The 17,361-nt window shown below is 39.7% G+C and overlaps 2 protein-coding genes across 2 annotated transcripts; one reads left to right on the top strand and one right to left on the bottom strand.

Annotated features, from left to right (window-relative positions):
* Window positions 1-1,005: 1,005 nt before the first annotated feature.
* On the top strand, window positions 1,006-3,905 carry trmt10b (tRNA methyltransferase 10B; the record flags this gene model as incomplete). Its single annotated transcript, XM_014331191.2, is given in 7 exon segments — window positions 1,006-1,114; window positions 1,214-1,344; window positions 1,455-1,607; window positions 1,823-1,901; window positions 2,850-2,917; window positions 3,009-3,132; window positions 3,218-3,905. Coding segments are annotated over 7 exon segments (789 nt in total), but the record flags the coding sequence as incomplete, so codon positions are not given.
* Window positions 3,906-5,218: 1,313 nt separating this feature from the next.
* Window positions 5,219-8,319, bottom strand: LOC102289708 (interleukin-8). Its single transcript, XM_005952393.2, has 3 exons — window positions 8,175-8,319; window positions 6,992-7,127; window positions 5,219-5,756 (listed from the first exon to the last, which is right to left on the bottom strand). Exons 1-3 carry the CDS (start codon window positions 8,224-8,226, stop codon window positions 5,636-5,638), a joined length of 309 nt encoding a protein of 102 aa, XP_005952455.1. The 5' UTR covers window positions 8,227-8,319; the 3' UTR covers window positions 5,219-5,635.
* Window positions 8,320-17,361: the final 9,042 nt, after the last annotated feature.

Raw genomic sequence — 17,361 nt, 5'->3', positions numbered from 1 at the left:
CAGTTTGGATGGAAGCACACATTAAGATCAGTCAGCATGGCCCATAATAAAAACACATAATCAAACATATGGTCTTACAGTTCCTGTATTCACACTTCCACACACACACTAGAGGAACAGAAATCCCCAAATAATGGGACAACGATTAAAGAAAAACAAACCTATAAAAATGAGTTTTCAGCAATCTTGTTAAAACAAACCACAGATTCTGCTGAACTGACGGCTGTTCCAGTGTTTAGGAGCTACAGCTTGAAAAGTGTGATCGCCTCTGGTTTTAAAATGAGAGCAGGGAGCAGATAGGAAGCAGCGGTCAGAGGATCAAGGTCTCAGCAGGTCTGCGGCTCGGCCACGCAGAGCTTTATATGCTATTATTAACATTTTGAAACAGTTGAGGCTTCCTTCATCATCTGAATTGCAGATATCACTAAATTACTTAATTTTTAAATTACACCTTTTTATCCAGGGTGTGAAAACTGCTAAATAAAGGTTTGAGGTCAACATGATATGAGATGACCTGATGATCCTCTTTAATTTGTACACCCAGGTGTGGGACCACGTGCTTGTACGCTTAATTTGATGATGTACTGCAGATTAATGTCAGGATTAAAGACAATGACAACATTTATAAGTAAATCTGGTTTCCTGTAGTTTAAGTGGATTACTGGTCTGATAGCGATGATGGTTTGGAGGCAGTGGCACTGACATAAAGAGACATCAGAGGGACAACTCAGGTTGAGCAGTTTAGAGGTGAAGTTAGAGACATGTGCAGAGCAGGAATGGTTGATGTATTGAACAAGGGATGTTGAAGATGAAGCTACCAGGCAGGAAGAAAAGAGGAGGACCTCAGAGAAGATTCAGGGATGTAGTGAAGGAGGACATGTAGAGGGTTGCTGTGACAGAGGAGGATGACAGGAACAGGGTGAGATTTCCAACAGTGCCTCTAATATCTTGACGCTCGAGAGGATCATTGCTGTGCTCACAGTTATTTGTCTGTTTAATGAACAGAGGAATGTCCTGAGGAAGCAGCGGCACTGGGAGAAGCAAGTGGCTGCGAAGAAGAGCAGGAGGAAGGAGGAGAAGCTGAGGAGGAAGATGAATCGTGAGCTGGAGTCCGGTAAAGAGAAAACAAAGAGAAGCTTAAGGAGGAACTGAAAGTCTCCAGCTGGTGACATCACAGCATCTATCCCTTTCCTGTGTGTTCTTTGACATTCAGGTGCTAGCACAGAGCGTCAGTTTACCAAGCGGGTCATGAAGGCGATCACTAAAGAGCGTCTAGCTGAGGCTCGGTCCACGGGGCTCAAGCTCTGCGTCGACCTCAGTATGACAGACTGCATGTCTGATAAGGTCGGTGGACAATGAAAAACCTTACAACGTTTTCAGCTTACCAAAAAAACCTCCTTTAATTTAAGAAGGTGGTGTTTATTCACTGCAGCAGTGCACGTTTTGTGTTTCAGGAGATAAGCCGACTGGCAGGCCAGCTGAGGCGGCTCTACGGGTCGAATAAGAAGGCGACCCGACCGTTTCACCTGTTTCTGACAGAGCTGAGAGAGGACAGCCGTCTCTACAGAGAGTGCGTGCGAATGAATGACGGCTTCCTCAACTACACGGTGATATATATAAGTTTGTTTTTACAGTTAAACGGATTTTATGTGAACAAACCCTTCAGCAAATCTTTAAAACAATTTGCATGTAAGCATTTATAGGACTGTAATTCACTCATTAAAGGACACTTTTGAGTTTAGGTTTCTCAAAATGTTTTAACCTAAATTGCCTCAGTGTTTTATGAGCAGGTGCTCATGTCTCCTGTGTTTGTTTTGTTCAGATGGATATAACAGACCAAAGCTGTCTGGACCTGTTTCCTCCAGAATCGGTTGTCTACCTCACTCCAGATGCTGAAGAAGGTGTGAAAAATAAATTAGATTAGATTTCATTTATGTCTTTGTTTTGCTCTTGAAATGCATCATTTGTCCAGCAGGTGGCGCCATTTGGCTGCCATGTTTGCTGCTGCTTGTCCCGCTCCTGTTTAGCATTTCATTAATATTATTTTCAAAATTAGTTTCTCGTTATGTGGAACTTTAATAAGATGAAATTAGTAGAAAACAGCATTAAAACACTAACAATAAATAAATAAAATATTTACAGAGAAACAAAAATATTGCACAAGATGTACACTCAGTGGCCGCTTTATTAGGCACACCTGTTCAACTGCTCTTTTACACAAATATCGAATCACCCAATCACATCGCTGTAACGCAGCGCATTTATTAATTCAGACATGGTGAAGACGACCTGCTGAAATGCAAACTGTTCATACAAGGCAGTGCAGTAATGGTGTAATAATGTGGGGAATATTTTCTTGGCACACTTTGAGCCCCTTAGTACAAACTGAGCATCATTTAATCACCACAGCCTGCCTGAGTATTGATGCCATCCACGTCCAACCCTTTATGACCACAGTGTGCCATCCTCTGATGGCCGCGTCCACAAAGTTCAAAACATCTCAACCTGGTTTCTTGAACACGAGTTTGCTGAACCTAAATGACCCCTGCAGTCCCCACATCTCAGTAGAGCATCTTTGGGATGTGGTGGAACAGGAGATTCAGATTGTTGATGTGCAGCAGACAAATCTGCAGCATCTGTGCGATGCTCTCACGTCAGTATGGACCAAAACCTCTGAGTAATGTTTCCAGCACCTTGTTGAATCTGTGCCATGAAGAATTAAAAGGAAAGAAAAGAGGGTTCGACCCAGTACTAGGAAGATGTACCTAATGCAGTGGCCAGTGAGCTCATGTACATTATATAACTTGCTGACATTCATTAAGGTATTTTTTTTCCTCCTTTGTTTTCAGCGTTGGAATCCGTGGATGCTGACAAGGTTTACGTCCTCGGTGGTCTGGTGGATGAAAGCATCCAGAAGGTATTTTTCAGTAAAACTGATCATAACACAGACATCGCATAGAGTAGGACTGTAAGTATTATATCCAGTAGGTTTATTTTCTCCTCTGCAGAAGTTGAGCCTGTCCAGAGCCGGAGAGCTGAGCGTCCGCACAGCGAGGCTGCCTATAGACGAGTACATGGTGAAAAAAGACAACATGAAGAATTTCCACTCAAAGATCCTGGCTGTTAATCAAGGCAAGCAAATATTTTGTTTTGTCCAGAGGACACGGAAAGGTCTTTACCACCTGCTTTGGGTAATAAAGTTTTCCTGTGTCCGCAGTGTTTGACATCTTGTTGACTTTCTGCGACACCGGCAGCTGGATGGAAGCCCTGCAGACGTGGTTTCCTCCAGGGAAGGGTTACGTGGTGGCAGCAGGCGATTCGCCGCCTCCTCCTGCAACATAGACTCATCTTGTAGAATAAGGACTTCATTTAATTTCATATCAACTACTGAAACTCCTGTGAAAGGACATTGTTAGAGGAAGACTCTTCATGCTGCTGGTGGGAGCTGTGACTGGTTAAAGAGGACAGCGCGCTGCTGTTCAGTCATTTTAACACTGACAGATGTTTATTAGCTTTAAAGTGACTGCAGGGACCACACGCAAGAGCATTTTTGACTGTTTTACTGTTTTTCTAGAGTCTTCATATACTGCCTTTATTTGTTATTCTCCAGCTTCAGCTTCTGTGAACGGCAGCATTATGAGTATAATTTATATGTATATAGAAAGATGATTACATTTCTTAAAATGGACCAACAGTGAAGTGTTTTGCACTGAAAATCTTGCTTTATATGAATGTCTCTATAGACACTGTATTTTTTTAAACTTCATGTGTATAAACAGAGTTAATACACACTTGCACTTTCAATTTGCAGTTTTACAAAAAAGCATAAAAATGGCCTGTATTTGTATAGCGCTTTACTAGTCCCTAAGGACGCCAAAGCGCTTTACACATGCAGTCATCCACCCATTCACACACATTGGTGATGGCAAGCCACAATGTAGCCACAGACACCCTGGGGCGCACTGACACTGGTGCTACCGGGCCCTCTGACCATCACCAGTAGGCAACGGGTGAAGCGTCTTGCCCAAAGACACAATGACCGAGACTGTCTAAGCCGGGGCTCGAACCAGCAACCTTCTGATTACAAGGCGAACTCCCAACTCTTGAGCCACGATCGCTAAAGCACATTATTATCAAACAGAACTTATGAAAAGAAAAAAGAGTTTTAGTGGTTAAATAGGCCGGACTCCGTTCTAGCTAACATAGGATGAGTTAATTAAAAAAAACAAATACCCAAATTGTATATAATGCATATTTAAAATGGACCTCTGTTGCTAATCTCCAGCTCCAGGGTAGCTTTGCATGATTCACGGTTCAAAATATCCTGAATCACCTTATACTGGTCCTTGGTGCAGACTCTCAGTTAATCTATTCTTATAAAACAGACTTTCTTTGATTGGCTTCCCCTTGCAAGCAAACAAACAAACAGACAGGTTTTAACAGCTGGTCTGAGGCTAATGTGCTCACAGCATTATATTAGGGGTATCTCCTCTGTCTGCCTAAATAATAGATGCAGGAAGCGAAAGATTTCAAAGCTACAAAGTGTAGCCTCAAAGAAGACAATCACTGCACAGGAATGCAGTGAGAGCTTACAGAGGAGATGCTTTTAAGCCAGGCTGGAGTGTGCTAAGGACAACGTGGAGAAAGATTAGGCGTCCTTTGGTCAGATGAGTAAAAGCTGGGACTCTCTGGCCACACTGCTTATGTTTGGAAGAAGTGAGAGGCTGTCTGCACTGTCTGCACAGTGAAGCACGATGGTGGAAGTGTTACGCTGTGGGAATGCTTCAGTTCATCTGAAGTTTTGCTTTTATATTATGTAAATGTTAATGTGTGTGGGTTTTGGTGCATTGCTCTTCTTGTGGATCAACACAATCCTTTAACTAAACTTTATTTGGTGCTAATGACCCCGATGGGTCAGATATACTGTACATAATAATGCATGTTTAGAGTTTTAATGCTTAAATGCTGTTCAGATGTTTCTCCTGAAAGTGCAGTTTTCTGAAATCTGATATTAAGAGTGCCAAACGGCTAAAACAGTGATGCATTCATAAAAAAGAGCTGATGTGGAAAGTTGAAGCGTCATTGCATCAAGAATGTCACAAGTTTTTCAGTGATAATATGCTGACATGTTAAAAAAATACCATAATAAACATATTAAAAATATTGATGTTTTATGTGGCCAAACATGAGTTGGCTGCTGGAATAAACAATAAACACATTTTAGTTTTCAAACATTTTTATTTTCTTTGCAGCAACTTAATTTTCATTATGCAATAACTGCATTGATCTGAGTGTTTCTTTAGCATTAAATCATTTGTTGCTGCTGATCAAGAAGATTCACCAAAGGAAGTAGAAAAAAGGAAGTGTTACGTATTACAGTGCTACATATTTAATGCTACATGCAAGATCTGCTCATACAATCGCTTGACTGGTGGGTTTTTTTCCTTTAACACCCTGAAAACAGGAAGCTTTTCTTTTTCTAAAATCAGTGTTGTTCCATATATTGGTGTAAAATATTCAGAAATAAACAATCAGTAGAAATAAAATAAAGTAGCAAAAAAAAAAAGAAAAAGTGGGTTAAATATTGGCTTCAGTCATGGCTCAGTGGTCAGGTAGCTGCAGACAACTGCAGGATTTATGCCCGTTTCTTGGAGGTCATTCCCATCTGCTGCTTCTCCAGAAAGAAGTTGATCAGCTTCTTCACCCAGGCAGAATGAGGGTTCAGACAAACCTTTGCTCCGTTTGCCAGTCCAGCTCTGATTAAAGAGAATTACAGTCAGTCAGTGCTTGAAGGTAAGTAGTGCTCAGTGCAAACCTCTCTGTGATGCTTTGGATCTGCCAGCCAGCATCTGATTCACTTTATTTAAATTATTTTCCCCACAAAATCGTCAAACTGCAATCACAAGACAGTTACCAGGAACTAAAAGAACCAAAAAGAGCATATTAAACGTCGAGGGAATTATAACAATTTCAAGTGAAAATCCATGTGCAGTTCACAGATTACAGTAATCAAACCAGCTATCGATAAAATCGTCACTGAGACTGAACACTCAGGTGATTAAAGACAACATGGTGCAATCAGAGAAATGAGAGTGAACCTGTTGACTGAAAACACAAACTCTGTGTGGAGCTGATCTCCGCAGATATTTGCAAAACTGTGATGTGGACAAACCTCAGTGTTTTCATGTGAACTCACTGTGAAGTTATACAAAAATGCAAAAAGTGTTGGGAAACAGTTCCAAGAGGGCTTACTGGAACTTCACGGAGAGAAAATCTGATCCGTGTAAGAGTTTAATTCCAGCTAAGTACCCGTCAGGCAGTTTGATTAACGATGTTATCAATGCTCTGAGCATCATTAAACATGTTTCAACAAATAATACTGCTGCCAGCTTTTAAAAAAAGGCCTTCAGTGTTTTCCATGAAATAAGTTTCTAGTTAATTATTTAATTAATTGAGTAATTTGGCTTAAAAAACAATATGCTATGGTGTTTATTTTTAAGGTTACATTTGGAATTGTGTTTAAGAGCGATGATACTCCCAGTTTGGCTGGAAGATCGAGTTGGATTAAAAAAGTGATGCAACATGAAAAAATGTAAATAATGTCCCTTAAATTGGGGAAAGAGATTAAAAGTGACAGAAGATCAAAATGCACATAATTTATAATTTACAGAAATCTTAATTGGCACAAATCTTTTTAAACTTTTAAGCAAAAATGTAAGAGATTTGCCAGATCGAGCTCAAATAAGTTTCCTTTTGTATTTATTTGTATTTATTTAAATCAATCCATGGATTATATACAGTTTACAGTGTTTATACAAGACTTAATCAAGATTGTTTAAAATACTGGGGACCAAATGTTCCAAAAAATACTTTTTTATAAATTATTTCCTTTTTTAAAAGCATCTAAATCTAAATTGGATTATGTGAGACACCTAATCCTATTTTTATAATAAGCCTTTATTTAAAGGGTGATTGTGACAGGCTGACTTACATGACTTCTGTGTCCGGGCAGTGAGGCCCCTCAGGGAACAGCTTGATGCTCCTCAGGGTGTCTGGAGGGATGATCCTTGACTCCACCTGCAGGCACCGGCAGTGGGTGTTGTAGTCACGGCTGATTGGCGGCATCCCTGTCGTCAGCACACATTTGACAGCAAACAGCTTTATCTTTCCTTTCTCACCTCCCGTGAACTTGAATATAAACTTGAAGACATCAATCAAGCTTGCGTTTACTTCAAAGGTCATGTGAATGTTTTCAGGGTGATGTTCGTTTTAGAGCTTGTATTATTCTCCAGTGTCAAAGAAAATCCAAAGCAGCTCTAAACAAGATGAGTTGTGCGCTTTACATAATGATGTTTCATTGAAACTCGGGGGAGGAAGTCATGCTGGGAAGAAGCAAAGCCAGCCTGTGCCAAAGTTCGCTTGGCAGTCAGTGTAACACACACACACACACACACGCACAACTACAACTCAGTGACTGGAAAGCTTTCCAACAGCACGTTTCATCATCTCCTCCCAAGTTGGTGTTTTGACATTCTTAAGAAAAGCTCTTCCCTTTTTTTTGCTCTTCCAGTCATCTTCCTATTTGTAAAATACTCGCACAAAGACGTTCTCCATTCTTACTGAAGAACTGAAAGACGTACCGTAATAGATGGTGAAACAGTCTGGTCACGATCACGCTGAAATGTGACACCACTTAGAAAAGTCACATGGACAAAAAAGGGCCCGTAAAACGCTCAGTAAGGTTTTCCATTAGTTAAAGTTTTAATCCATTTGTATTCTTTTCTTTAAGTCAATAAAAAATGATAATAATTCCAAAACACTCTTTCAAATAGAGGGAAATGTACACATTTTTGTGCACTTTAAATCTTTTTAACTATCCTACCTGTGAAATCCATTAAATTAGCATTTTATTTTAAATGACTATAGAAAAGTATTTGTGGATTTGAACATTTCTAGTAAGCAATGAATCTTTTTTTGTTTGTTTTTTGTTCTTGTCATGCAATATTTGCAAATGAATTCCCATTTTCGTGCAGAGATGTGGAAAAATATTCTCCCTATTTCTGTTTCCACCAGCAAATTTAATTTCTAAACATTAAGGTCACGTTACGCTTTCCAGAGAACAGAAATGTTTAGTCACACAGAAACTTCTTACTGTGTAGTGACCCAGTTCTTACCGTGGCTGAGGACGAGCAGGGTCCCAAACACAATCAGTACGCAGAGTTTCATCTTGTTTCTTGCTGACGCGGCTGCTTGCTCTGTTGTTGAACACAGACTGATGTATTCCAGCTGTTGTAACTGTTTTCATGCATCTGCACTCTAATATTTATACATACATCTAATCATGTGATTGTTGTGAACTTCTGCAATTAATTTTGAAAAACACACACACAGAGAGGTATGTGTGAGTGTGCACGTTGGTTTCATTTTGTTGCGTTCACATGTGCAGCAGAAGGCAGTCATGGGACGGTGGGTTCAGGGGCCCGACTGAGGTTAGACACCATGCTTGCTACGGTCAGCAGTCCCAGAAATGAACCACACAGTTGGGACATGTATGTCTGGGTGTCCAGGAAAAGGCTGCGAGTCCCTTCTGTTTGTCACAATTCTGCAGAAGCACAACACTCTGTGTAAACTCTGTGATCCCCCTTCTCACACTGAAAGAGGAAAAAGATCAGCAGACACAGTTTTGTAAACAATCTCAGTTTATCGTAGTTTATGCAGCCGTAGTACAACTGAAACTGTGATGCAGGTCTAGTCCTTCTACAAATACAAGTTTCACAAACATCCCCATTTGTCCTGGGTCTATGGGTGGTTGAGTCACTAATGATCATGTGAGTCATCTCATGTGCCCAAGTGTGAAAAAAGGCATAGGTTCTCACCGTCACCAGGGCCAACCATTGAAACAACCGTGAGACCTTGCGGCGTCCTAACATGTGACCTACTGAGGTCACCTGAGGCGAGGTGTGAGCGCGGGTCGAAACGCCTGAGAAGGGAACTCAAGACTGGATTGTAGGTGGCAGACTGTTGTTTAGGTAGAGTAGACAAAGATGGCCTCCTTCACGTCTCTCTGAAACTATCTGTCCTCACTGTCCGAAACGTGAACACTGGAATACTCAAAAGAGTGACCTTTGACCTTTAGGAGCAGATGTACGGCTGAGTCAGTGCACAGTAGACACTATGTTGTTTATGTATATGTATGTTTTCAGTGTGAAAGGCGTAACTCATATAATTCTTGAAACAGTGAAACTGTGACTCCAGGAAAAGTCAGTTTCTATGTATACAGGTGTAGCTACACAGATGCTAGACCTCGGGATCTCTCTGTGGTCATTTTTGAGGGCCAAGAGAGATCATATAGGTGTAAAATGTAAAGTTTTAAAGTTTATTTAAGTTAAAAGTACCAATTTTCTTCCATTTTTATACCCTGTGCTCTGGTTTCACATTGCACCACAATGTACTGTTTTAAAATTTTACAGCTTTTTCACAATAACTAAACAAAGTATTTGACCATTAATGGAAACCTTTGAAAAAACAGTGCAGGCTAACTGGTAGACCTCAGCTGGGTCAGATGCAGCTGTAATACATAAAATATCAAGTGTATCAAGTGTAAGTCTATCTAGCATCTCTTTTTAACAGGCCATTAATGCACCTGTACATTAAGGTGCAAAATTACATGGACACCAGAAATTTAAGCTCGCTATCTATAAGGTACAAAATAAGCAGCAGTACTTTAGACAGTACAGAGTCTAAGAGCATAGCATTAATCTAACACATTATTATGACCAATTTAGCAGTCAGATGGGTTTAATGTAATATTCTAGCCTCCTTCAGCTCTTTGTTTTGATACAAGGGGCTGTTTTTGTGTGTGTGATTTGGTTCAGTCTCACTGCAAACAGATAAAACTCCATTCTACGTCTGGTGGCGACCAAAACCAGAGCTAACAGAAAAGTTTATATTTTGTTGTTTGTCAGGCTGCTATTAATACAACTCTGCTAATATTACAGGATGTGGTAAGAATAAGTTAAGAATGCTAAGAGTGTGTAATGTGTTGATTATGTTCAGCTTGTTGTGGAGCTGTAATTCTTTTGTGTTTAACTCGCATTTTTTTTTCTTTTTTTCAATTTTGACAACTACTTTTTGTTGTTGTATTTGTGTAACTGGTGTGTTTGTGCATTTTGTCTGACAATGAAAGGTAAAAAGAAAGACATAAATAACTTGCCCACTCCAGCTCCTATAGCCAAAAATCAATAGGTGGGACGGGGGTTAACTCAACCCACTACAACTTCCAAGCTAGCAAGAATTATGAGTTCATGCTAGCATTAGCAGTGCCTATACACATATGTGGCAAACATGTACCACATATTCACAGCATCTAGTAAAGACAGGCGTAATAATGACAATAATGAACTAAAACACACAATCAGAAACATCAGGGTGGATAAAGATATAATTAGTGTTGGAAAGGAAATGATATCGACTTTTCCCAGTCGATATCAAAGGGGAGAGGCCACAGTAGCACCCCAATTTTATAGGGCTGCACCAAAAAAGAAGAAGAAAAGGATGAGGAGTGGCTCTAACTGATAATGAAGAAAACTACAGGCCCGGGGGTCCTAAAGGTCAGGTATACCAGGAACAGTTTGGGGTTTAGAACACATTTTATGTAATTATAACAATATATAATTTAAAAGAACATTTTAAATTGAAATCTCAAATGTCATACAGGCAATAATTATTCGACTGATTAACCCATATAAAAATGAATGTTCATGACATCATGTAGCTTTGATAGAAGGATAATACATATATGAAATATTTAGTCAGAATTAAACCACATTCATCATGTCATTAGAAAAAGCTGACACTGTCTGTTTTGTTTGTGTTATGAAATATGTCTCCCTTATGATTAATTGCGTGCAGACGTTTGGGTAATATTGTAAATGTGGGATGATAATAGGTCATGCACAAGTCACATGACTTTAACATATTAAATGATGGATTACGGGATGACTTGGTAAACTTGCCATCATTTAAAAACAAAGTCAGTGGGAATTTTTTCTCTTTCTCTGTGGGCATATTGTTAGAATGGGACTTATTGCTGTGGCTTACAGTGCCTACAGTAAATAAAGATGATGAAAACTCTGAGTGTTGTATAAAAACGAGTTTAAGATCATTTGTTTTAATCAGCATGCAAACAGAGAGAACATGTGGTGAGTTATTATTTTAGCTAACTTTCTGTTTCATTTATCTTAAATGACACGGTGATGAAGAAGACAGGCTGATTATTAATGGCAGAGCTCTGCAGATGAAAGCATGTGTTTGCTCACCTACTTGGCCCACGTGGGAAGATTCTAGTACTAACACTAATAATAATAACTTAGATTTGTATAGTGCCTTTCAAGAAACCCAGGGATACTTTACAAAAGTATATAAATGAACAAAAAGCACATTGAAGGCTTGGAGGTCTGGGGGCTGATGTGAGGGACAGACAACAGACCCAAGGCCGAGGATCATAGTGTCCAGGACTGTGTGTATGGGTGCGGCAGGTTAGACAGGTACTGAGGGGCCAGGGCATTGAGGGATTTGAAGGTAAGCTGAGGTCTGGTCATACTGGAGCCTCTCCGGGGCTTTGCAGGAAATCCTTAACATGACCCGGTGAGTGATGGACAAAGTCAAGAGACATTCATTAACAGGAAAAAAAAAGCTGCTTTGGTGACAGATATGATATGAACCTGGAATGAAAGTGTGGAGTCCAGAACAACTTGTATAACTGTAAACTTCTCAAGATGGTGAGATGGGGCAATCGTCTACGTTAATGAGCAGATCTCAGATCTTCTAGAGCACAGCTTTGGGCGCCACAACCAAGAGCTCTTATTGTTGAGCTTGAGTAGGTTAGATGACATCCATGTTTGATTTCACTCAGGATTGTGTGGTTAGCTGTGTAGAGTGTTTTGTACTGCATGGTCTCAGCAAAGGACTGATAGCAGAGACAATAGTGAGCATCACCAAGGTGGAGCATGTGGATGGTGAAGAGTAGGGGTCCGAGCACAGAACCTTGAGGCACACCGTGGGTATCTGGAGTATAGGTGGAGCATGATTATAAATGATTATAAATTATGCTGGTTCTACTGATTGTTTGACTTTTATTTGATGGACACTTGTTGCTAACTGAAATTTGGCACACATGCTCTGCTGAAGATGAATTGCTGTCTGGAGTTGCATGTTTAATCAGAACAAGTTGGCTACCAATGAATAGATGTGGGAGCAACAATAATAAACACCCGACTAAGAAATGAATGACTGCAAGTAAAATGTGATTACTTCACGTGCTTACCTTTCACATCAAAAGTCATTGAGTCGTATGGAAGGTAAGAAGTAGGAAAAAGAAAAAAGAAGTATGTATGTGACTTCTGTTATCTCATTCTCATCTTTATGAATGTAGCTGTGTAAACCTCAAATATCTGCTCAGTTTATCAGGACACCACATATTTTCAAAAGCGCTCCGACGTTTTCGGAGACGTCTGTTACCCACTAGCTCGATAGCTAGCCGGGGGAAAGGCTCACTAGAGCCGGTGAGAACACCGGACTCCTGACCAATCATTTTCAAACCCACCGCCGTCTTTCACTACTCAGGTTAAATATATATATAAGTCACTTAGATAACTTAAAACTGTTATTGTTTGGCTTTTTTTAGTATTTTATTTGTTTCTGAGTAAATCGGTTTGGCTGAGATTAAAGCTATATTTTTTACACAGCTGAATAAATGTCAAACAGAAAACTGTGTGAGCTGGTCGAGAATTTACTCCGCTGTCCTGTTATATTTTAGGTAGCAAGGAGCAGACGGCTGAGTTTATTAAACTCACCGAAACAATCTGCAAATTTCATTAAAAGTTTAAAAAACTATCATCTTGTCTTTATTTTAAGTTAGCACATACCTTAAACACTTCAAGCTGTAAGCTAATGATAGGAGCAGATGCTGCTGGTGCAATAAGCTGTACGTTTTACGTCCAATGGATGCATGATCTGATTAGTCGACTATCAAAAGAATCTTTTGTGGCAGCCCTAGTGCACAGTGCTAAACATGCAAAGTGGATCATGATGATTCTGTCGCTGTGCCTGATGCTGTGGTTGTTTGGGGGCTGATGATCATATTTTCTCTTCAATTCCTGTAAAAACAACATATCAGAGAGATGAGACCTTAAAGCTCCAGTGGTAGTGAACAAGTCATATGTTTTCACCCTCAGCTTTGAACCACTGCTCTAAAACCATCAGTATTTTTGTAAGAAATAAAAAAATTCTCAGAGTGTAGCTTAAAACCTGCTGTTTGTTTGGATGGAGATTTACATTAAATATATTTCTTTCATGCAGGTGTAATTACTGATGTGCAGAGCCTCGCACTGCAGTCACTTTGGAGCCTGCGAGGCACCGTTCACTCCCATTCTTCAGTATGGCACTATAATATATGACGAAAACTTTAAATTTATATTTAACAATTTAAAACCACTTTATAAACAATCCCTATTAATGACTGAGCTCTTATTAATAATGTGCTCCTGTCACTGCGGCTACTTACATGACTTCTCTCCTGTCGCAGTATGGACGAGGCTTGTCCACCTTGAGTTAAGCGATGAGAGCGATCCTTATTGACTTACTGGTCTTCAAACACCGGCACCTTGGAATAACTGGAAAAGGTAGAAAAATATAATTAATGTTAAACTGCTGCAGTTTCATATTTTACTTAAACATAAATATATTTAGATTGACCCTGGTCAAGGATGTAAGAAGTGGCTAAATTTTTTTTTTTCGTTATTCCCGTCCTCCCACAGTGGAAATCCTGCTGTTGCAGTCCTTTGGCATTTAAACTTTCTACCTTCATTTACTCATAAGGATTTCCTGTGCGACTGGTTTATGTTGAGACATGCCTGACTTCAGGTGTCATTTGTATCTGTTGAAATTGACGTCACAGTTCACTCATTGATAAAGGATCTTGTGAATTGCTGATCTACTTCCAGAGAAGTGAAATGCCATAATCTTTTAACATGATCAGGCCAAGGAGGCAAAAGACAGGGCACTTTTCACAGCTGCATACCTGTGACTCATTAAACTGTTTTTTAAAATTCACCACTGTTAGAGGGAAACGAAAGCATGAATCATTGAGAATGCAAGAAAAAAAAAAGTCTTTGAAAATCGCCGATATATTCCGCAGAACCAGGCTCAGGGAGGAGCGGCAATCTGCCTCAACCTTGGGGCGATGGGAGGAAGACAGGACAAAAGACACACGGTTTCTCGCAGCTTAAGTGCAGTTTTTGGTTTTACGGCGGTTTTTCCCGAAGTCGCAAAAGTATGACGTCACAACATTCTGATTGGTCACTTGCAATGTTGATCCTGGAACAACACCAACATGACGATATCAGATCGTGCAGATTACTAACAGTGTCAGAGAGAAAAGTGGTGAGGGATCCAAAGGTATCAACTAGCTGGCCCCGGGGGAAATGACTGTCAAACACCACAATTTCGGTTTTCTTTTTCATTTAAGATAAGAGAATTGCCCAAAAGCCATTCCTTGACTTCTCTCATGCACTCTAGGAAGCAGTGCATGAGCAGTTATTATTAATCTCTGGCTCTCGTGCCTTCCACTAGGTGTGCTGCTGGACAGCTCTTTCAAATCTGACAAACAAGTGTCCTCTGTAGTCAAATCTAGCTTCTATCAATTGCATCTTATTTTGAAGGCTAAGCATTATGTACCACATAAGTCTTTATATGATTAGTCTAATATGAATAATTTAGAGATCTCAATTTCAGATATGATATGATATGCCTAATATTTTACTATTTCTGATGCACTCTGCTTAAAGTTTACTTACACTTCTCTTTATGATAAAAGTGTTTGAACACTTTCCAATGAATAAAATGATAAAAAGAAAGAAAATGGGAAGTTCCTTTAAACACAGCTGAAAAGATCATTTTCTATTCATTGTTTGCAGATGTGCACGTGTATCATTGCACTTAGTAAATGCAGTAAATCTGTCAACGAGTAAATCTGTAAGGGTGTGGGAATGCAAGAAAAATGTCTCCTTCACTTCTAATAATACTGAAATTCTCAGATTAATAAGGTCACCAATCACAGCAGAAACCAAGGCAGACTTCGTCATTAAGAATGTTTCACACTCGCTTCTCCACTCCTTCTATGTGCTTCCACTGGACAGGTATATTCAGGTATTTTGACAGATACCTTGCCTCACTGGTGACTTGGAGTCAGCAGTAGTTACTGTGTAACTGCTGTCAGATATTGTGTTTCCAGTAAGATTGAAAACTGTAAGCTGGAGGTTTCAACTGTAATTACTTTCCCTATTGATAGACATCTGCCGCATTCCTCTTTAGTCTCCCAAGCGAGCCATAGAGGTAGTTTGTCTGTGTCACCAACCTTGTGGTGATTGCTTGTGACACCTGTGACACATTTTTGATGTTCACTGAAGTTTCTAAGCTTCAGTGAGCAAGGTGGCGATGTCTTCAGCTGGAAAATGAAGGCAATAAGGAAGTGACCCTGAATCCCCGCTTGGTTACTAGGGTGGGTTTCAATAATCGATTTTCTGATTAAAATCGATTTTAGCTTGAATAAAGCGATATCAATTCATTAAATCCTGAATCAATTTGTAAATATTAATCTCAGGTTAAACCTCACAAACTATTTCAACACCCACCAAGCAGCTAAAACAGTATATGACAGCAGATAAACGGATTCCACACAAAGACGTAAACACTAAGCGCAGACCCGACGCATCAGAATCTGTGAGATGTTGGCCTCTTTCACCCGACGGCACGTACACAGACATGACGTCGGCGCTGAAAGCCGACAGCTCACAGATTCTGAAGCTGCAGGTTTTGTCTCTCTCCGATCAAAATTCACTGAACCAGCAACAAAAGAAGATCAAAACTACGCTTGATATTTTATAAAAATTGCCATTTATTCCCTCTGACTTTTGCTGTTTTGCTCCCACCACGATAAAAGCCACACTTCCTGCACAGCTCTCTCTCTCTCAGTGAACTTCAAGAACAGTTTCCCATCTCAAATCTCTTTTTTTCTGCATTATTTGTTTGCGTATTACGCACCAGTCTACCGTTGTTTACAGCGCAGTCTGCTGCTGTTTTTTTAAAATGACTTCCTACAAGAAAATCTAATTTCTGCTGTTCAATACCGAAGAAATTTAAACTTTTTAAAATTATGAGAAATTGCAAAACCCTTAGCTGTGTCTCTAATAAAACCTCTGTAACTTTGCTCTGCTTCACTTCAGCAGCATCACGTAATGTTCATATGTTGGTTCATGGTTTTCTTCCGTTTTTGATCTACTGCAGAGTATTTTTAAGGTTAACTGCTATAAAAAGACAAGCCAAGAAAATCTCCTTAATGTTTTTCTGTGTTTTATCCTCAGTAACTTTGATAAAAAGGCATCTGCTGTGATGTTTACACCTCTGGTGAAGTCTCACAACTGTCAGTATTAATAAATGAAGAATTACAACATTTCTGTCTAAATCAAAATTGAATCAGAATGGAATTGATTCTAGAAATCCCAGCCCAATTGGTTATGCTGCAATTGGTTTAGGCTGCTGGGGGCTTTCTATGATGCAACGAGTGCTACTTTACTTTTTTGTGTTTCTACACCTTTCTGTATGTAATCACTAGTTATTATTAATCTGTGGCTCTCTTCCACAGCATGTCTTTGTCATGTCTTCCTCCTCTCACCCAGATGGCTGACCCTCCTCTGAGCCTGCTTCTGTCAGAGGTTTCTTTCTGTTAAAAGGGAGTTTTTCCTTCCCACTGTCACCAAGTACTTGCTCATAGGTGGTTATCTGATTGTTGGAGTTTTCTCTGTATTCTTGTCTTTACCTTACAATATAAAGCACTTTGTTGCCAATGTTGTTGTGATTTGGTGCTGGTAAATAAAATTGAACTGAATGAATTTTTTTTAGTATTTTATTAATTAATCTGTGACTGGTCACTAACTAGCCTAAATATGTATCCTTCATTGTAACTCTGCAGTTGAGAAATGCAGCTTTTTACCTGATTGTATCGCCCAAAATATTCACATGTGACCACTGAGGATGGTGCTGGAAAGTATCCAAGTAGAGCTTCCAGTTAAAGTTTAGCATCTGTGCGTTTTCAGAACCAAATATCCAGATGTCGACATTTACTTCAGGAGATTTTCACCACAAACTGGTCGTTTTTAATGCTTTTGGTGATGTCTTTACTGTACGTGTGACTAACTAGAGTTCTGTCTATAGCTATCTAAAATATATGTTAGGTGAAATCAACACATAACTGATTGGAGAGTTTGTATTTTAGATTTAAACCTTGACCGAGGGTCCCCCTGT

The sequence above is a fragment of the Haplochromis burtoni genome, unplaced genomic scaffold (genome assembly GCF_018398535.1).
Source record: "Haplochromis burtoni strain Fernald_Lab_line unplaced genomic scaffold, NCSU_Asbu1 Contig_1574, whole genome shotgun sequence".
In the NCBI taxonomy this organism is placed as follows: Eukaryota; Metazoa; Chordata; class Actinopteri; order Cichliformes; family Cichlidae; genus Haplochromis; species Haplochromis burtoni.
The sequence above is the reverse complement of the archived record's forward strand: the minus strand, read 5'-3'. Positions and strand labels throughout refer to the sequence as shown.